At 37.9% G+C, this 21,399-nt stretch overlaps 1 protein-coding gene across 5 annotated transcripts in view; it reads right to left on the minus strand.

The window, feature by feature from the left end:
• POC1B (POC1 centriolar protein B) overlaps window positions 1-21,399 on the minus strand; it is a 103,544-nt gene that overhangs the window by 40,723 nt on the left and 41,422 nt on the right. For 4 of the 5 annotated variants that reach the window (XM_006774744.2, XM_015571138.1, XM_015571141.1 and 1 more), the window contains 6 exons: window positions 14,174-14,281; window positions 13,932-14,047; window positions 12,681-12,814; window positions 10,424-10,492; window positions 9,586-9,738; window positions 1,752-1,832 (listed from right to left, as the gene is read on the minus strand). In XM_006774744.2, the coding sequence (XP_006774807.1) occupies window positions 1,752-1,832; window positions 9,586-9,738; window positions 10,424-10,492; window positions 12,681-12,814; window positions 13,932-14,047; window positions 14,174-14,281 (661 nt within the window). The remainder of the gene's footprint in view (window positions 1-1,751; window positions 1,833-9,585; window positions 9,739-10,423; window positions 10,493-12,680; window positions 12,815-13,931; window positions 14,048-14,173; window positions 14,282-21,399) is intronic. The other variant, XM_015571139.1, reaches the window with a different exon arrangement.

The raw sequence follows: 21,399 nt of genomic DNA on the forward strand, positions 1-21,399 counted from the left end.
TGGGCCTAAGCCATCAAGGTTGTTATTCCCGAGGGGTCCCAGACTGCTAGAGGGCACAGGCCAGGCTGAGGGACACCCCCCCTCCCCCCCGAGTGCACAAATTTTTGTGCACCGGGCCTCTAGTATATATATATATAAAACCAGGAGTCGTTACACCTTACCTGGGGGCAAGCAATGATCTGCCAGATTATAAAAGAATATGCCAAGATGGGACTTCATAAACCAAATCCCAAACCAATTTATAGCAACAAGTTTTTATCCTGTTTTCTTGTTTGTTTCATTTTTATGTAGCATCAGGCACACAACACAAAGTAACTGTGGAGTCTTCTTCCTTTTAATGCTTACATATTGGGTTGAACCATGGGAAATCACTGCTTACAAAATGGCAATTTCACATAATTTAACCTAATATTATCCTCCCATGGATATTAATTATACTCTTTGGGTTTATTATTCTGTTTTGTATCACAACTGCAGACGTGTCATGTGTTTATTACACAGAATTGTCCTCTAGAAGCCCCATACAGACTGCATTCCCGAGTGAGGGGCCTATAACAGTGATGGTGAACCTATGACACGCGTGCCAAAGGTGCAATGTGAACTCATTTTTTTGGTTGATTTTTCTTTGTTAAATGGCATTTAAATATATAAAATAAATATCAAAAATATAAGTCTTTGTTTTACTATGGTTGCAAATATCAAAAAATTTCTATATGTGACACCGCACCAGAGTTGTTAGGGTTTTTTAAAATGCTGACACGCCGAACTCAAAAGGTTCGCCATCACTGACTATAACATAGACTAGCTGACTTTGGCACCTGTGGATTACCATCCAAGGATGGATGACTCCCTGCTATCAACTGCTAGGTGGCAGTTATGCCACCTCCATAGCACAGTCCACCGAGAACACTTGGACTCCTCAGGCCATGAAGCTCTGCAAAGCTGGAAGGGTAATGGCAGCAAGAGTGAGTCTCAAAGTGTGGACTGTCTGCTAAGTCAGCAATGCCCAATTGTAGTCTAAGAAGGCAGCACATCTCCAAACCACCTACTTTTTCCTTCTCTCACTACGGGGACCAAACCCCACTCACCAGAATTTGTGAATTTCAGCACACCTTTCAGTAGTGACACCATCACAGGAGTGTCACCAAGAATATGTCTCTCCTCTCATTTGTTCTTATGATTAGTTGCACTGACTAGCAGAATTGACATCAACAATGATTAGCCCTGCAATGACTAACAGACTCAAATTGATATGCTGAGACACTCAATTTTTGAAGACTTTGGCTATACTGAGTAAATAAGTTATCTGTATGGAATTTTTACAAACAAAATTGCAAGTATTAGGAATACTTTTGAATGTCTGCTTAGTCCACCAGGAGGAATTACCAAAGGTAAACAACTGCTTGTAAGGAAACTACAGGTAAGTGTAACACCTCTGAAAGGCAATTAACAAAGAAGAAAGTCTGTTCTGTGACAGCAAGTGAAATGTCATCTGAGTAGCATCTTGAGAGGAGATGAAACAATGAGTATGGATTAGACTGAGTTTGAGGTCCTCAAAATGAAGGTTTTTTAAGAAATTGGGCTGCTCCCCCTTGTGGCTATGTAGACACATTGTAAATGACTTTTTGTATAAAGTTTTTCTATGCTAAAATGTTAGGCTCTTATTAGCCCACTTTTTATCACCTCTCTTTTAAAGAAAAATGGATTGTGCCAAATACTGAAATGCCACTTAAATGTCAAAGAAAACTTACGGTGGTAGAACCAAAAGAAAGGATGTCCACAACAGGGGGAGTAGAGGTCCGCAAGTCAGTTACCTCAAGCTTTGGATTAATCTGTGCATGTACATAAGAAAAGTTAATATTAGAAATTTATATTATAAGAAACTGGAGGACATTTATAAAACTTAGAGAGCATTTCCTAATATATTCTATATTTAAAGTACATTGGTATATTCATTAACATGGATATAAAAATTTTAATCAAAATATTAGCCTATTGAATCTATCAATGTATAAGAAAAGATCATGACCAAGTTGAATTTATTCCAGAAATAAAAAGTTAATTTTACATTTGAAAATCAATATAATTCACCTAATAAGGGGATTTAAAAACAAAATAAAATGACCCACCTCAAAATGCAGAAAAAATCCTAGCCAGTTTATTAACACAAGAAAAGGAAACAAAAGTTGTTAAGATGTAAGAATTGGAATAGAAGAAATAAAATTGTCATCATATATTATATAATTGTCTATGGAGAAATACCCAAAGAATCTACTGCTACATCATTAAAGCTAAAAAAAAGTTTACTAAATTGAAAATAAATTGTATGTCTGTACTTCAAGATAGTTAGAAATATAAATTTCAAAAAGATATTTACAATACCATAAAATAAATACATCAGAATTTATATATATAAAAGCCTAAGTGACCATTCGACCGGTAGCTATGATGCGCAATGACCACCAGGGGACAGATGCTCCGACTGGTGGGTTAGGTTGCTGCTGGGGCCCTGTCAATCCCGAATCTGGTTCAACTGCACCCTGGACCCAGAGAGGAGGGAGAGGGAGCCTGATTCCTCACGGAATTGGCCGTGGATTAGTTTATTGCTGGGGCCCTGTCGGCCCCGAAACTGATTCACCTGCACCCCAGACCCAAAGAGGTGTGGGGAGGAAGCCCAATTCCTCATGGAATCGGCTGTGGGTTAGCTTGCTGCACCAGATTCCCTTTTAATGTGAACGAATCCGTGTACTGGGACACTAGTAAACATATAAAAATGGATATAGCCCTGACGGGTTTGGCTCAGTGGATAGAGCATCAGTCTGCAGACTGAAAGGTCCCAGGTTCGATTCTGGTTAAGGGCATGTACCTTGGTTGCAGGCACATCCCCAGTAGGGGATGTGCAGGAGGCAGCTGATTGATGTTTCTCTCTCATCGATGTTTCTAACTCTCTATCCCTCTCCCTTCCTCTCTGTAAAAAATCAATAAAATATATATTTTTTAAAAATGGATATGACCTATACAGGAAAAAATAATCAAACTCATGTAAAGACACAAAATAAAAATTCCTAACATAAGGAGCTCAGATGGAGAGCCCTGTATGTACGGAAAATAAATATAAAAGGAAAATGGTACCTCAAATCAACAGAGGAAAGATGATTTATAGTTGAAAAAACTGGCTCATTATATGGGCCCCTGACTAATATACTACATACAAAGGTAGATAACATATCAACTAGAAATCTGTTATGTCATTATAAAGTTAATAAAGATAAATATATAAGAATATCTTCACAACCCAGGGTCGAGAAGGACTACTAGTACTTACACAAAAGCTGCAAAAGCAAAACCACAAGGAAAAAGAAAAAAAATATTAATGCATCTGATTATATCAAAAGTAAGGATTTCTGTTTAACAATGAACATCACAAAGTTAACACTCAGATGATGGAACAGAGGAGGAAGTTATGATGTCTAAAACTAAAAAGGGCAAGTATCTAAAATCCATAAGAAAAACCTACAAATCAACGTGAAAAAGACAGAAATCTCAAGAAAAAGATTATAGGAAAGAAAACCCGACAGCCTACCAGCATATAAAGGGGTTTTTAGAAACCTTAGTAATTAGAAAAGATGAAAGGAAAATAGTACTTGACACCTATTAAACTGAAAATACTCAAAAGCTCAATGACACCAACATCAGTATCAGCACTGTTTGTAATGCAAAAAAGAAAAAATAACCATGGCCGAAAGCCCCAAATGTTTATCAACAGTAGGATAGATACATAAATCATGGAGATTACTACTGTGATAAATTCATCAGAATCACACACAGCAGTGAAAGAAATGAACAACTACATGCAACAACATGTAAATGTACAAATACAGAGTGCATACATGATTCTCAGGATTTTAATATTATATTAAAAAATAGATTACAGAAAAATATACTCAGTATGATTTCATTTGTATAAAGTTTAAAACCATCAAACCATACTTTTATGTGAAATATAATACTTTTTTTAAAAAAGCAAAGGAATAATTAACTAGAGTGGCGACTACTTTTGAGGGAGGTTATTTCCGAATTTGAGAAAATAAAATTAAACCACATCACCACCAACTATTTATTGCACATTATGAACAGAAGTGAACAAAGGGCACCGAAGACAGCAGAACTTGTTATGAAATGAATGATAGGAGTAAGGACTCTGAGCACCTGGTGAGAAAGGCCTTCTATGGAGGACACAGAGCTGAAGACGGCTCCCTTACAGAAGGTTTCGAACACACACACACACACACACACACACACACACACACACACCACAGCAATGAGGTAAGAAACATTTCTGGGCAGACAGGTGAATGCCGACTTTTGCACAGGGTAGCAATAAGAGAGGTTGGCAAAGGTCAAATTGTGAAGGGCGGAGGAATTTAGGAAGGCACAATAAAACTGGAAGCTAAAATGTGCTTTAGAAAGATCAATGGGACAGAGACATGCAGGGTATCAAGAATAAAGCAGGGATAAGAGTGAGGACACTATTGTAACAGTCCTGGGCAGTGGAGGTGAGGGCGGAGTCAGAGGTTAGAGGAGTGGAATGATTTTAAAAGCTCTTATCCTATTTGAAGGGTATAGCTGTAGTTTTGGAAACATGAAGAAACTTTTATAGTTATTCAGCCAATTGTGTTAGAGGCAGAGGTATACACACCCAGTCATCGCCCTGCTACAGTAAGGAAGAGATGAGAACTTCAGGGTGAGAAGGGGGACTAGCTTCTCAACTCCCGTGCTCCTTCCTGGCTGTCCACAGAGCAGAATACACAGCCACATCCTACGGGTTCTGAGGCCAGAGTTAAGGCGCAAGACAAGAAACCTGCAGATGACAGCGTTCCTTTCCATCTTAAGACAAGCTGTCCTAAGAAATTGCTTGCAAACATTCTATTCTCTTTTATCTACTGCCACCTAGTGTAGATATGAAACTGTTTCCCTATGAAAAATACAATCTGGCTTTTCCACCTGAACCTGGAACTGCTCTAAAAATCGAAATCACGTGGAAATAAATGGTCAGCATCTCTCATTGAGAAATGCTTGAGCTGATATAAGCTGGGAAACTGTGTAACAGCATTTTATTGTACTGTGGCACAAGTTACTGACATATACGTTAAACAGAGCAGGAAATTCTTAAGTAGAAGTTCACATTCTTCTCCATAAAAAAAAAATATGCTGGGGATGGAGAAGGGAGGGTGACAGTCACAGTTAAGTTCTTTGCTAGCTGACCTTCAGGAATACCAACACTACCTTCTACCTTTCCATTTTTATTAGAAGGAGAAACCTTTAATAATTAATTGCCTCAAAATGAAGTGGGCCCTTAGGAGAGGCTGAATGCTCTATCACTGAACACAGGGCATATTATTGAGAGATTCATGCAAGAGGGAGAGGTTAGTCTATATGACCGCAGAGGGAGAGAACCCCACTCTGAAGTTCTCTGTATCCATCATACTTAGGAATTCATGAACACAAACATCACTACTAACGAATTCTGAAGGGCAAGGAATCTGCCCACTTTGTCCCCTGTTACACACCCTAAAGCTACTACAATGTCCAACACATAGATATGTTAACTTTGATTATATTGAGCCATTACATCAAAATGATTAAAAATACAGAATGGAACCAGAGTGCGTGGGTTGAATTCTAGTGTTCCCACCTACTAGCTTTATGATTTAACTACCTCGATTTCTCATGGAATAAAAATGGTACTACTTCACAGAGTTTTTAGGAAGATTAAATGACTTAATTTATGTGAAGGAATTAAAATAATGTTGTATGTGTTATATATTATTAGTATTATTATCATGTAATCTCTGAAGAACAATTCAATAATACAGAACAAAATAATATAGCCATATGTACTCCAGCTAGAACTAAAATACAAGATTGGTAGAGAAATATTTTTTTTTACCATAAATTATAATGTTTTCTACCTTTATACAAGATTGAAATAAAGCTCAATCTCAGACTTGAAGACTTAAACTGATCACTTGTAGTTTTCAATAATGAATCATGTCCAGATTTTTATACAAATATTTGGTTATGTTAAAAGAAGTTTTCCTTCCTACTAAATATCATACAGAATTTCCAATGCAATTTATAGATTAAGATAGTCTTAAATAGCCATTATAAAATTAAAGGCCAATGGAGCAATTATTTTATTAATACTCTTAAACTGATTAACCACCATCCCTTCCTCTAATATTCTACAATTCTCCCAGAATAACTATTTTGATGCCTTACTGTCACCAAGATCTAACACCATCCCTTAGAATGACTCTATTGTCTTCCAATGAAAATATGCACAAGAGTTGGGGATTGCTCAGGATAAAGCATCATGCACTCACATTAAGTTCCTTCTCCAAGATGTGAAGTCTGCTTTTGTTTGGGAGCAGGGCTGGGCAATTTATAGTAGCTCCTGACAGCTTGAAGTCAGCATGACCTAGGAATGTGCCATAGCACAGTGTGGGCAGGGCTAAGACACATTATTTAGAAATTAGGCTTCTTTCCCACCAAAAAAAGAAAGAAGTTGTTCTCATGTTTTTAATTAAGATGGAGTGCCTAGGACAGGAGTGCTACAAAGGATCTGCAGTTAGATCAACAGAGAGGACACAGGAGGGGTCTGCTTCCCACAGCGGGGTAAGGAATTTATGCCTCATACCTTCTTTCATGTGACCTTCTTCTCTCATGTATTCTAAAAGCAAACTGCTATCTTCCTGTCTACCCATGTAGAAATTAGTAATTTATATATTTAGTCAGCTGGTACTCAAGGCCTAAGACTCCGCAGGCTCCCCCACCTTCAAAGGAGTGGAGCACTTAAGGCTGGCAAATGGGTGGCTTTTGCAAAAAAGGCTAAATAATCTCACCCAGGAGATTGAAATTATGCAATTCAAATGAGTTTCATGGAAAACAGAATAAAATTTAAATCACAGAAATGCAATGTTGCTTCAAACTTGGAAAGTTTGGAAAGTAACTTTCATGGTTACTGCAGAAAGAAAAAGTTAGTGAAATTAATCAGATTATAGATGCCATTTACTCCATATCCTTTCATAATACATTTTTGTTCTTTTAATCATGAATTCCAACCTCAAAAATGTTTTTTTGCTAATTTTTAAACAATTCAAAAGTAACATGTAAGTTGAGTTTGCCTAAAGATTTGAAAAATACTTCAATCCACAAAACTTTGTCTTTCAAAGTAAAATGTACTTAATCTAAGTGAATACACTGCATAATAATCTAGTCTGATTCATACTATTCTATTCTAGGTGATATTTAAAGTGTTTAAAATAATTTGATATTTAATAATTATTTATTAACAATATTAAATATGTTCTCTGTCTAGAAAACTTATTATAAGAGATTTTTTTAAGTGGTTTTAAAAATTTTCCATTGATTTGTAGAGAGTGGAAGGAAGGGGGAGAGACAGAGAGAAACATCAATTAGTTGTTTTCTGCACTCAGGGATCGAGCCTGCAACAGAGGTACGGCACATGCCCTTGGCCAGAACCCAGGACCCTCTAGTCCAGTGATGGCAAACCTTTTGAGCTCGGCGTGTCAGCATTTTGAAAAACCCTAACTTAACTCTGGTGCCGTGTCACATATAGAAATTTTCTGATACTTGCAACCATAGTAAAACAAAGATTTATATTTTTGATATTTATTTTATATATTTAAATGCCATTTAACAAAGAAAAATCAACCAAAAAAATGAGTTTGCGTGTCACCTCTGACACGCGTGTCATAGGTTCGCCATCACTGCGTCTAGGCCAATGTAAGAGATTAAAAAAAAAAATTAAACAATTGTTCATATGCAGAATCCTACCACTTCTCTGGTATTTTATGTTACAGAATATGAAGGTATTTTACAAATGTTCATTTTGTACTTAATTTAAACAACCATGAGTGCTTACAGGCAATTTAAAGTAGGTACACTCAGGCTGACTTTCTTAAGACCACAAATATAATTCAGCCACAATGCTTAACATTCTGTAACTGAACTCTGATTTCAAGATGAAAAGTCAGCTTTTAATAGGATTCTTAAGTGTGTATGTGAAAAATACGGTTGAGTGTGCCTTGCATGGCCTGGGTCATCCTGACCTCGCCATACAGAGCAACCGGCCAGTTCACTCTCTGGCTGCAGTCAGAGCAGAGCTATTCAGACAACTTGTTGATGTTTTGAAGAAGGGTCAGCACTCTTACATGGCCTGGGACGGGCAGTAAATCACAGAGAAGATGGCTTGAAGTGCCAGCACTGAGGTAGTGTGGAGTCATGGAAATAGCACTGAATTAGGAGTAAGGAGAGCAGAGCTCGGCCTGCAGCCCAGCCAGCCATCCCTGTGAAAAGGTGGCTGGACGGATGACAGGGCAGCGATTACATGGATGGTTAGCTCAGTCACACCACAGTAACGCTAGAACAGAAAACACTGAGAGTGTTAGCAAAACCAGCTGGGGTTAAACAAGGAAAGGGAATGCAAATTAAAATATACTTCACATATATTTTATGTGAATACTTGTAATCACAGGGGATCAAAATACATCTATCATTGTAGAAACTGAAACACAAATGTGATGAGCCAAAAATTATATTATATACTTTCAAAAAAATAAGAGGAGTAGTAAGGCATAATGTAAATACTTTATTTAGTAGAACTGAAAAGAAGGTCAAAGTTGGAAAGGACCAAAATTATATCAAAGAACTGAAAATAAACATTACCAAGGAAAAACTAGGATAGAAACCCCCAAATGTGGCTAGATTAAACAAAACATAGAAAATAGTCCAAAAAACTTAAAAGTTTTAAAAATTTGCACTTAGGAACTCAAAATAGCTACTCTAAAACCAAAGAGAGGCTCTGTTAGTGATAAAAAAAATTCAGATGAATGGGAAATAATGATTTAATATTAACTCTTGGAAGAGAAAGGGGCTATGGAGAATCATGCAAAATAGAAAGTACTGAGCAATGATGATTTTTTTTTTTGAAGAGAGAACATTTAAATCTATAGCGCTTAAAGAAACTTGTCAACAAAAATACATCTAAATAATTATATATTTGAAAATATATGTAAGCAAATAGTAAAACAGTACCAATTATTAGGTTTAATGCCCAAATCTCTTCTTTTTATTGTCCATAAGATTTTCTTCTTTGTTATAAAAGAACTTCAAGATATTTATTTCAATAACTGTCATAAGTATTGCCCTGTAGCACTATTCTCCTGGCAGCCATCACATGGGCTTCCTACACATGCCTAGAATAAGAAACTTGCTCAGACTTTAGTCACCAAAGCCTTAGATTTGTCATTTCCTATTACTATTAACAGTTTTTAAGTTTTATTTCTAAGTCTCCAAGAAGCAAATATGAGAGCCTTTAGATCGATTACATACTGTCATATTTAAAGTTTTACGAATAAAAATAATTGTTTCTCAAAGTTCTGCTGTTGTAAGGCAGAACTAGGTTTTTTATAATTAAGTATGATTTCAAGCATCTAGTTGGCCAGTAGCCCCAAAATCTGCACTTACAAATAGCAGGACAAATATGTACAAAGTACTCACTTCAACAGTCTCGATTTTCCCTTCATGGCAATGTGGTGTTCTTGGATAGATGTCCAAAAGATGTGGTGGTGAATCAAAATGTAATCTTTTGAGATTTCTTTTAAGAACATCTTTAGAATTCAGTTCATCAAAATTAGTCCTCCATAATAAAATCTGTTTTAAAAAATTAAACAAGTTGGCAATTTATTTACTTGCATATACAAGCAATAGAACGGATTTTTTAAAAAAATGAACATATAAAAATGCCTCTCAAAATAGAAAGACTAAATATTTCAACATTACTACTTCTCAATACTTTTTTAAGGGTGAGAGATTTAGCCATCTGAATTGCCTTCATGTCATTTAAAATTCATATTAAGAAAATGACATTACCTTAAAATCCTCTTTTTTTCCCCAAAGCCCAAAACCATTTTGTCCACCATATTCAATAAATCTGACTATGAATGACTTTTGGTTATTTTAAGTAAATGCAAAATTGCTGCATAAACAATTTATATTTACAATCCTCAAGAATCTTAACATTTCAAACACAAGATACAGACAAAATATTAGGCAACAATTCAAGTGAAAGTGCCACATTAATATTTGGCATACAATAAGTGTCAGTTACATGTATACGTGTAGAGACAAGCAAAGAAAATAACTGCTATTTGAGTTCCAAGAATTATCAAAACTGTCACGATTTCAGCTATTTCAGAAATAGCAGACGTCCTGGCATTAAGTTAAAATATAAATTCATTGGAACATATACAAACTAGCTGGTTGTGAAAATCTGTGCTGAGGTCTTGGACTCCTTTGCCCCAACCTAATCAAAAAGGGAGCTGAAAGATGAACAAACCTGCATATCTGCGCCTCCTGATGAAAATAGCTCTCCACCTTTTGAAAATGAAACAGTAAAGACAGGTCCCTAAGATATAAATGGAAATTTAAAAAAAGTTACTTAGGTGATGATGTTTTCTTATGGCCAAGGATACTGTAAATACTAATTTTTTTCTAATTTATGTAGACTATTGATGCAATAAGTCTGAGAGAACATATCTAACTGCTAGCAACTAATGCAGGTAGAGTGAAGGTAATCAAAGAACCAACCCAATTATATTAAAACACATATAGATGATATTAAATGAAAAAGAAATTCTAATAAAAATTTTAAAATACACCTTTTTTCCCTTTTAAAGAAGAGCTTGTACATATGTAATTACAAGCTTTTCCAATTACAGAATTTCTGTTAAGATTGTCTGGCTTTGGACTCTTTATTCAACAAATCACTAGCAGAAACTAATGATAACTCTGAGGGTGATTAAGAATGAAGCTACATGAAAAAAAGGCCATATTCCCATTTTCTGACTTCAACAGGCTTCACTGAGTCACCCTTCATGTGGGCAGCAGTGAGCCACTAATAGTTTTAAAAGCAGGATATAGACAGGAGGAGAGCTGTGATGAAAACTGATGTCACAAACTTTGTAAACCCTATGACTGTCTAACCACTATACTGTGTACCTGAAACTAAAACAAAATAATATTGAGTGAAAATTGATGTTGCAATTGTGAGATGATGGACTGAAGTAAGAATGAATGGTTGGAGGCCAGTTAGGAAGTTACTGCAATTATTTGGGTGAGAGGTAATGAGAACTTGAAATTGAGCAATGACTGTGAAGTTGGACAAGACTACACTTGGCACAGTCACAACATGCATAGCCTCTAGGTCAACTTTTCAATCCAGATAAGAGTAATTATTTCTCATTTCAAAATACCAGTATATTCTATTCTGTTAATGTGCCCTTAATCTATACAAGAAAACTTCTGGGGAAAAACACCTTATAATTTTAAGTAGACAACCCCACTGATTTAGGTTATTGTAGCCCCATAAACATCTTTTTCCTCCACATTGTGAAAAATTCCACCTTTGTGTATAAATTTTTCTTCTAAAATATTGTTTATCTTTTTTTCTATTAATCTATTTCCATGGGTATTTTAATCCTTGGCTACTTTTATTGGTTATTTATTCAGCTTAAATACACACATGAGCTGGTTCGTGTCTATTTCTGCTTCACACTAACACAGCTGCAGAGCAAATGACAAAGCAAGCAGGAAGCCAAGCAAGATATATGAAGACAGAAAAAAACCCTTCTCCCCTAGACCACTGGCCTATTCTATTTCTGGGTATAAACTGCTTATACTTGGTTAAAAGGAAGTATCTAGTACTTCTTTTAAAAGGATACATTCTAAAAAATTTAGAGGAGTTTGAATATTTACCCAGAAAGGAGGACTAGTTTATATACTTTAAAAAGTTCTTCTTTAGTGGGTTATATGCCAGGGTGTGTGTGTGTGTGTGTGTGTGTGTGTGTGTGCGTGTGTGTGTGTGTGTGTAATTGAACAAGCTCAATAACAGGACCTCACTTCCCCAGTGGGTTATAAACCAACTGAGAAATAACACAAAAAAATAAGGCATATGAGAGCCAAATATCACCTTTCATATTGATAAAGGTTTGCAAAGAAAGAATGTGGCTTTATGTGTGCAAATGGGCTTTCTAGATCTGAATACCAGAGTGAGTCAGATCTGAGTGCCCAGTCACAGGCAAGACTGGACAAGGGCAGGCCTCCCCACAATAAGTATCAGAGGAAAAGTAAGGGCAGGCTTACTTCCAAGAGCAGAAGTCACTGGGCTCTACTTGTTGTTAAATTTCTCCTTTTAATCTCACCAGACTAGTGAAAGAAATGATTGTGGGGGTGTGAGAGGCTGAGTCAGAGCTAGTGGGACAGCCTCCACATGAGAAGAAAGGTCAGAGGTTGGGAAAAAATGTATCTATCACCACTCACCCAGTTAAACCTAAATTACATCCTGATGAAGATAATAGTGAAAGATTAATTTAATGGCTATAAAAGATACGCATTGATTTTGACAAGAATTACAATAAATATTATTTCTAATAGTTGCTTCTAGAGGATAAAAGCATCATCTTGGAGGCAAAAATATTTTTTTATAACAGGAGCAATGTATGTTGTACTTGGAAAAGTAATAAAAGCATATAATAAAACGGATCAAAACTTTAAAATATATATCATTTAAAAAACAAAAATCTCAGCATTAGTACCGAATGTCCTTGAAGTGTATATATGAGCCTTCCTTCTAGTAGATCCAAAATCTTAAGTGTACCATCTGAAGAAGCTGTGATGAGATAGTTACCCGAAGGATGGAATGATACACAATTAACTCCGCCACTGTGAACTGATTTATAGAAAATAAAGCAAAAATTTTAGAGAACAATTCTTAATTCTACCGGTAAAGATGCCCCTTCCATCTATTAGCACTATTAGGTTGAAAACAAAAATCAATTAGAGGCAATGTCCCCACAACACCAAATTTCTAAGTAGCTTACTGAAACAAATAAGTAGTTTGGCATCATATAGCTTGAGTATCCAGCTAATGAGAAAGAATAGCTTTTAATAAGAGAATATGTCATGGAAAGATGATCTTGTTAACCACATAACCAAAAATCTTCAGATATATTACCAATATAACCAACAGTTAATTATTACCGGCTCACATAAGGTATACAACCTTGCCTTAAGCTAAATTTAGTAATCAATTAGTAGCTTGGCACTAAGGGCTAAAGAGTGTGGAGATATATTTGAAGAAGGGCACAATCTTGCCAGTTTGAGCAATCATTTCTCATTTCACCATCTTTCCAATAGGAGGCAGTATAACACAGTGATGGAAAGTGTGAACAGAAAGACCCAGGTCAATTTTCAATTCTTTTAGAAGGTCACTTAAAGCCTCTATAAGCCTGAATTTCCTTATTTTTAAATGGGAGTAATAATAATAATAATACCGCCTCTTGGGGCTGTTGTGAAGAGATTTATCAGTGTAGCTACATGGTAAATATTACACTTAAGTCTGAGAAATGTGGACTTAATGTAAACCCAATATAAACCAAGAAATTGATTTATTTCTCTTTTAAATTTAATACATAGGCACAGTCAGATGTTGTTTTCTACCAGTTATAACAAGTATTTATGCCAATTTCTATCCCTGACTTCTCATAATTATATTATCAGAGTTACTCTAACAAATAACCAGAGTTTGCACGTCTCACAGTAATCTCTTTCTTTTTTCTTTATAGTCCTGGCATCATTTTTAAGGTGCCTCCACCTCCCCCTCCACTCTGGCATCTACCCCGGCTTCTCAGACCATGCTGCTGAGGGGACTGTCTTTCAGTCAGTTCAAAGGCAGCCCGTGGCTCTTACTAAGAGGGCCAGGTCACACTGAGAAGGGTAGTCTGTCAGTTGAAGAGTTTCCCAGGAGCCCGCTCAACAACTGAATTCTTTTGTTATAGAAACTGTACCTTGATAATGCTGGAGTAATTTGTTTAATCGTATATCCCAGATTTTCACAGTATGATCAGAACCTGCTGAAGCTATGCATGTACCATTAGGGCTAAAGTCCACAAAATTTGCAAACCTAGAAGGAAAGGATAAGATGGTCTCATATTTTGATTTTACTTCAATTTCTTTATTCGAACTGTAATAAATTAAATTTCTCCTTATTAAACCACATCACATAAATGCACAAGTAGAATAAACTTACCCTACAGAATCTGAGAAATTACTGACACACTGCTTACTTGTAGTATCCCAAATTTTTATAGTTTTATCCTCACTACATGATACAATTAGTCTTCCATCGGGTGAAAATCTGGAAAGCACAAGAAAGAAGACTGTTTCTGTGAAAGGTTCCCAATAATCACAATCACAGCCATCCCACTCCCACCATACACAGTCAGGCTGTACATATTAAATATTGGAGACCACTGTTACCACACGGTGCAGCAACGTCTTATTCTGCAACCACCATCTTTTCAACTAAAAATAAGCACGACAAAGGACACTGATAGGCCATTAAAAGATCAAATCACACCATATAGATCAGTGGTTCTCAACCTTCCTAATGCCACGACCCTTTAATACAGTTCCTCATGTTGTGGTGACCCCCAACCATAAAATTATTTTCGTTGTTACTTCATAACTATAATTTTGCTACTGCTATGAATCGTAATGTAAATATCTGATATGCAGGATATATTTTCATTGTTATAAATTGAACATAAATTAAAGCATAGTGATTAATCACAAAAATATGTAATTATATATGTGTTTTCTGATGGTCTTAGGCGACTCCTATGAAAGGGTCATTCGATCCCCAAAGGGGTAGCGACCCACAGGTTGAGAACCGCTGATATAGATTAACCAAGTTTCTTCTCCTTTCATTCTTTTATTTAAATAACTAGAGGCCTGGTGCACAAAAATTTGTGCACACGGGGGTGGGGGTGGGGGGAGTGTGTCCTTAGCCCGGCCTGCACCCTCTCCAATCTGGGACATCCCTCTCGAAATCCAGGACTGATGACCCCTAACTGCTCACCTGCTTGCCTGCATGATCACCCCTAACTGCCTCTGCCTGCCTGCCTGAATATGCACAGAGCAGGGCTGATCAGGGGGTTGAGGAGCTCCCCCCTCTCACTCACAGAGTAGGGCCGATAGGGGAGTTGAGGCACTGCCCCCTGTCACACACAGAGCCACGGGGCTATCTGGGGGTTGGGGCGCTGCCCCCTGTCATGCTGATCCCAGGGCCAGGAAGCCTCTCGGCTCCGCTGATCCCGGTGCTGGGAGGCATATTACCCTTTTACTATACAGGGTAGAGGCCTGGTGCATGGGTGGGGCTGGCTGGTTTGCCCTGAAGGGGGTCCTGGGTCAGGGTGGGGGTCCCCACTGGGGTGCCTGGCCAGCCTGGGTGAGGGGATGATGGCTGTTGGCAGCTGGTCACACACCCTTCAGGGTGGGGGTCCCTACTGGGGTGCCTGGCCAGTCTGGGTGAGGGGCTGAGAGCTGTTTTCAGGCTGGGACTGAAGCTCCCAACCGCTCCTTTTTTTCTTTTTCTTTTTTTATTCTGGGCCAGCTTTAGCTCTGAGGCCTCGGCTGCTGAAAACAGGATTATGGCCTTTGTTTACCGTCTGTATTTGATACAATGTTGCGGTCTGGCTGACTGAAGCCCCGCTGGGAACGTTGGAGTCCGCTGTCACTGAAGCAAGCAAGCCTCATGTTAGTTTCAAGCTACCTGGCTGCCGGCCGCCATCTTGGCTGCCAGTTAATTTGCATATCTCGCTGTTTAGCCAATGGGAAGGGTAACGGTCGTACGCCAATTACCATGTTTCTCTTTTATTAGTGTAGATTTAGCTTTATGGCACCTGTCGTAGTTTCTTGGTTCATTTCTGCACTCCTTCCAAACCAAGTACCTTGCCTTTTTTCTTTTTGCCATGTACCTTGCTTTTTAAAAAATCTTTATTTCTTTCTCCTATATCTGTCATTTTTTGGTGTTATCCATATGACCCAAGAGAGCCTTTATTGTTCACCCCCCCAACCCTGTAGTTAAGTTTTTTATAAGAAAAGGACTTGTGTGTTTAGAATTAAAATTAAATGATATCAACAAAAGAACCAGCTCCCCAAACCCATAAGTTCCTGGACATGAGGAGGCCAGAGAGCTCCACTGGACTGAAAATAGGACAACTCATTAACATGGAACGGAAACTCCTTCATGGACACACCTATCATCCACATGCCCCATTAAAAAACAAATGACTAAATTCTCACATGGCTTGTCTACTGTTTCTATGCTCTCCTTTCATTTTAAGATCCGTTTCAAAGTTTCCCCCCACCCTAAGTGCCTTTCTAGGATAGAAGGGCAGAAGACAAAAAAAATTTTTTTTAGACTACTAGAAAATTATGAATAGTATTTTTGTCATTAATATTTTAGTGATAATAAAACCCAAAAAGACAAATTTAGGCCACAGACTGATTATGTTTCAATCTTATTGGTATTTCTCTCTAGGCCCAGATTGCTATAAGTCATCAATTGTGGGTGTGGATTATAATTAAAGGCTTTTCTTTTTATTCTCTCTCATTTGATCCTCTCCTCCCTTCCTGTTCCTAAGGCTGACCTAAGAATAATTCTTCCTGACAGAAACTTGGGATCTGACGACTATGGATTCACCATTAAAAAAAGAAAAGACACAGAAGCACAATTACATTCTACATAAAATAATCTTTAAAATTCAAGAAAATAATCTTGTAAGAAAATAACTTCCATGATGGTAGTTCAGGGTGATTTTATAATAATGTAACATATTATTAATCTTTTCCAGCAGAAAGTATGTGATGAAGATTCAAATATGAAGGACAGTATTCTAGAAATACTCCAAACAGATGAAATTTATTTTGCACAGAGAAGCCTACTCAGTATCCCCATGAAAATAAACTTTACATAATAATGTAAACAACGAATTCAATGAATTAAATTGCATCTCTTAAGAAGCTATCTTTAAAAAATATTACCTAATGTGAATATTTCTTCAAATGGTAAGAATATTTCTGAGATGATTTGATTCTTACATTTTAAGAGAGCAATGATGAAAAAAAAGTAATAAAATGGAATGATCAGATTAAAAACAAAGTACAGAAATCCTCACCCACCCTATATTATTGACCAAATCCCAGCACCACCACCATCATCACTATCCTGCTAACCCTATAGCAACTCTTTTAATCCTCAATCAACCCTACAAAACAGGTGCTACTGCTAGCTTCAATTTACAGATGTATAAATGGGGCACATAAAGGATCAGTAACTGCCAGAGTCACACGACCAGGAAGATGAGAACCAGACAATCTGGTTCCATAGCTAAACTCTCAGTCACTCTGCTGGGTCCCTACTGAAAGGGAAGTGTCTTCTACTGGCCAAAGGATTTGGGACACATAGAGTTCTGTGTGGCTCCTGTGTGACCACAAAAGACCCTAAAGTGGAGAGGCTTGAAGCAGTGCTCCTCAGACACTGTGATCAGCTCTGACAGGCTAACCACTGGACTATCATTTAATAAAAATCCGCTTGCATTACCATACACTGTCAGTGTTCCAGATGAGTTTATGGGAAGGACATACATTCATTCATTCAAATATTCACTGAGCACCTGCCAGAACCAGGCACTGGACAACGTGCTGGGTCACAGGAATATAGTGGCAAATGAAATGGAGATCCCTGTGTCCAGGAAACTTTCTATCTAGGGAGTTAACAGAAGGGAGGGCACACAAATATTATGTTGTAGACAGTGATAAAAAAAATGTGTCAATTTATCATTAGAAACTCTATCGAAGAAACATGTTTTTAAAGCAACTTGTGAAAAAGAGAAAGGAGGTACAGTGGGGCCTTAACTTATGAGTTTAATTCGTTCGGAGACTGAGCTCGTTAAGGAGCTCATTAACTCAAATTACTCTATCAACTCAATGCAAAAAATCGGCTGAGAGACAGCTGGTATCTCAAAAAACTCGTTAGTCGGGACACTCGTAAGTCAAGGCCCCACTGTATCCTGGCCAGATAGAATTCATCCTAAGGAGGGGCTATAAATAAGAGACACTTTTCAAACTAGAAATTTATCTTGAGCAGGATGGGTTCTAGTCTGAGAGAAGCTTCCCCATGCTAAAGAAAGGAAGGGAGGGCAAACATCCGATAGAGAACAGAGGAGGTAGTAGGAAGAAGCTGGCAGCAGAGGGAGAGGTTTCTACCTCCAACTCCACATGACCAGAGAGGCACTCAGGGTAAAGGCCACTCCTCTGGACACTATTATTATAATTCCTGCTTTCTGTATATGTTTTTTGCCTTTGGAGGGGTTAAAAGTAAAGATGGTGGCTTGTATCTTCTCCTTCCCCTTTACTTTTAATTAGATTCATAAAAAAATAAGTAAGCACCAATAAAATGGGCTTTTCTTTGCCCTGACTTTGATCAGGGCTCTGAGACATTAATAGATTTCTAATTCTCTAATTCAGTACCATCAACAGCCTTTTAAAATTTCCAGAGACTGTGTCACCAAGATGGATATTATATTAGTCAATGGTGACTAATGGATCAGGAAATGTGGACTGTCTATAAGGCATTTGAAAAGTTAATTGAACTAGTTACTATTCAATCCTTTAAAATGTATTGGTACTCATTTGAGAGAATGAGGAAATTCTTGAACACTTTCCAGAAAAACTGGTTCACATTTCCTTGAAAGCAGCCTAAGAGTTATATAACAGATCTTTAACTTGGAATCTATGGAGTTCCCAAAACTGTATGTAAAACTGCATGTCTATATGTACATAAATAGTTATTCATTAATTAAACAGCCAAATGGGCCCATGAACCATGAGATGTTTCTAAGTGGTTTCATAAGCAATCAAAATATTCATTTAAATATTTATCATTAGATAAGTATTCTATAAAAACAAATTTCTAGCCCTCAGGATTGTGAGACCAGAGTGGGCATTGTCCATGTCCTTTAAGAAACAAATCATTAGTACGTGGTACTCTGAAGTCAGCAGTATTCAACAGGAGAGGGAAGCAGCAAAAAGCAGTGGAAATAAGACTGCCCAGTTAATACAGAGTTTTGCAACTGCCCAGCTCTGTAATCTTGTGAAACTCATAACCCCCCTGGCCACCACTTTCTATTTAGATAATGTGAGACTTTCGATTGCATTCAGACCTCAAACTTTCATAGACTCAAAAAACAAGCCGTTTCAGTTTGCTTTAATGGGATTGTGTTTACATACTGAAGTTGAAGTTCAAGACAATAAGCAAAACATTTATGTTTTTTTAAGTGCTGGTCAGCATTAGAAGAGAAACCATCTGTTGCAGTAACAGGATTCACTCCTGCAACTGTTGAGAGACAAAAAACAGATGAAAGAGGTACAAAAACATTTAAGTATGCTAATTATTTGTTGGGTCATCCATCATTTATGTGAGCAGACTTCTCTCCTGGATCTCCACCCTTAAGTACAATTGCCTACTGGGTGTCTCCTCTTGGATAGCCCTAGGCACCCCTGACTCTGAACTTGTCCAAATCTAAACTCACCTTCCTCCTCAGACAGCTTCTTCTCCAGTGTTACTTTCCTGAATAAACAGTTTCTGAAGTCAGAAACCTAGCCATCATGCTCGATTCCTCTTTCCCCTCCACTCCCCTACATTGTAATCCATGATTAGCCCCATCTCTTCAAACCACAATGGGCCCCGCTACGTCATTCTCTACATGCAAGAAAAGTGATCTTTAAACTGGAAATCAAATTTTTCAAATTAAAACCATTTGGTGGTTTCACATTTCCCTTGGGAAAAAGTCCGACACCCTTACCACTGCTTATCAGGTCCTCTGGATCTGCCCTCCTGTCTCTTCATCTTCATCACCCCCCTCTTTCTGACACCACACCCCTCTTTTTTCTCAGGACCGTGCTCTTGCCTCAGCTGTTTCCTCACACATGTTTGTTCCCTATGCCTCAAATACCTCCCCCAACTCTTTATCTAGTTTGAATTACCTTAAAGGATCTTACTCCTTCATGTCTCTGCTCCCCTCACTTTTTCATGAAAAGCCTTCCTGAATTTCCCCCTCCCCCAGGTTCTCCTCAGGAGGTGTTCCTAACATTACTCATATGCACACGCCTCCCTTACAGCCACGTGTTCTGTTTACTTCCCTAACAAAATGTAAGCTCCAAGACCACATCTGTCTTATTCACAGTGTGTCCCTAGGCACAGTGCACGGTACTGACTACATCCTCAGTAAACATTTACGGCACAAGAAAAAAAACTTTCTAAGGGAATTCGCACTAACTTAGAATTATAGCCAATGAGAGCTTATACTTAAAATCTTTGCAATTTTTCACACAATATGAACATACTTAATGCCACTGAACTATATATTGAAAATGGTAAATTTTATCTTATATATATTTTAGCATAATAACAAAAATACCTTCAATTTAGATGGCAAAAGATCTCATGTAACACTACCAACAACTGAAAATTAAAGGCAGATTTTCCCCCTAAAAATTAATGCCATAAAAGCAATAATGTTGGAAAAGTCTCATTAAGTTCTACTTATTTTTGACTAAGAATACCATAAAGATAACTAAGTTATCTCACATTATACATTATTTTTTAAAACTCAGGGCTACAATAATCCTAACATTTACTTATCTATTTATTTATTTTAATAGTCTTTTTATTTATTTTTTAAAATACGTTATTGTTGAAAGTATTACATATGTCTCCTTTTTCCCCCATTGACCTCTCCCTGCCCACTCCCACCCCCCAGCACAGGCCTTCACCCCCTCTACTGTCTGTGAACCCTAACTTTTAAAAGCATTATTTTGCCCCCAAAATAGGTAATAATTCTCGCCCACATATATATTTCAAAAGATAAATGTTTTTTCTCAATTATTCATTAAAGGAAAATTACTTCGTTTAAAAAATCTAGGAAAGGGGACATCTGTAACCCTATCTAATAAAAGAGAAACATGGTAATTAGCCGTATACCCACTACCCTTCCCATTGGCTAATCAGGGTAATATGCAAATTAACTGCCAGCCAATATGGTGGCTAATTTGCATACTGCAGGCAGGGAGGGCCAGCTCGAGCTGCTGTCCGGCCAGTGTGGCGCATAAGCCCCAACGCCACCTGGGACCCCAGTGTGCGGCCCTGAGTGGCAGGGGGCTTGGAGGCCCGAACAGCTGCCTAAACCACGCCCCAAGCCAGGACCCTTGTGTGAGGCCAAGGGCAGGTGGGGCCTCCGCAGCTGCAGTGTTTGCACGCCCCCAGCCGCCTTGTGTGCAGCCCTGGGCTTCGGGGGAGGGGGGCTACGGGGGGGGGCCTTGGTGGTGCAAACAAGCCCCCTAAACCACGCCCCAGCTGCCCTGTGTGCGGCCCTGGGCGGCAGGGGGCTTGGAGGCCCGAACAGCTGCCTA

This window comes from Myotis davidii, unplaced genomic scaffold, assembly GCF_000327345.1.
Source record: "Myotis davidii unplaced genomic scaffold, ASM32734v1 scaffold108, whole genome shotgun sequence".
NCBI lineage: Eukaryota > Metazoa > Chordata > Mammalia > Chiroptera > Vespertilionidae > Myotis > Myotis davidii.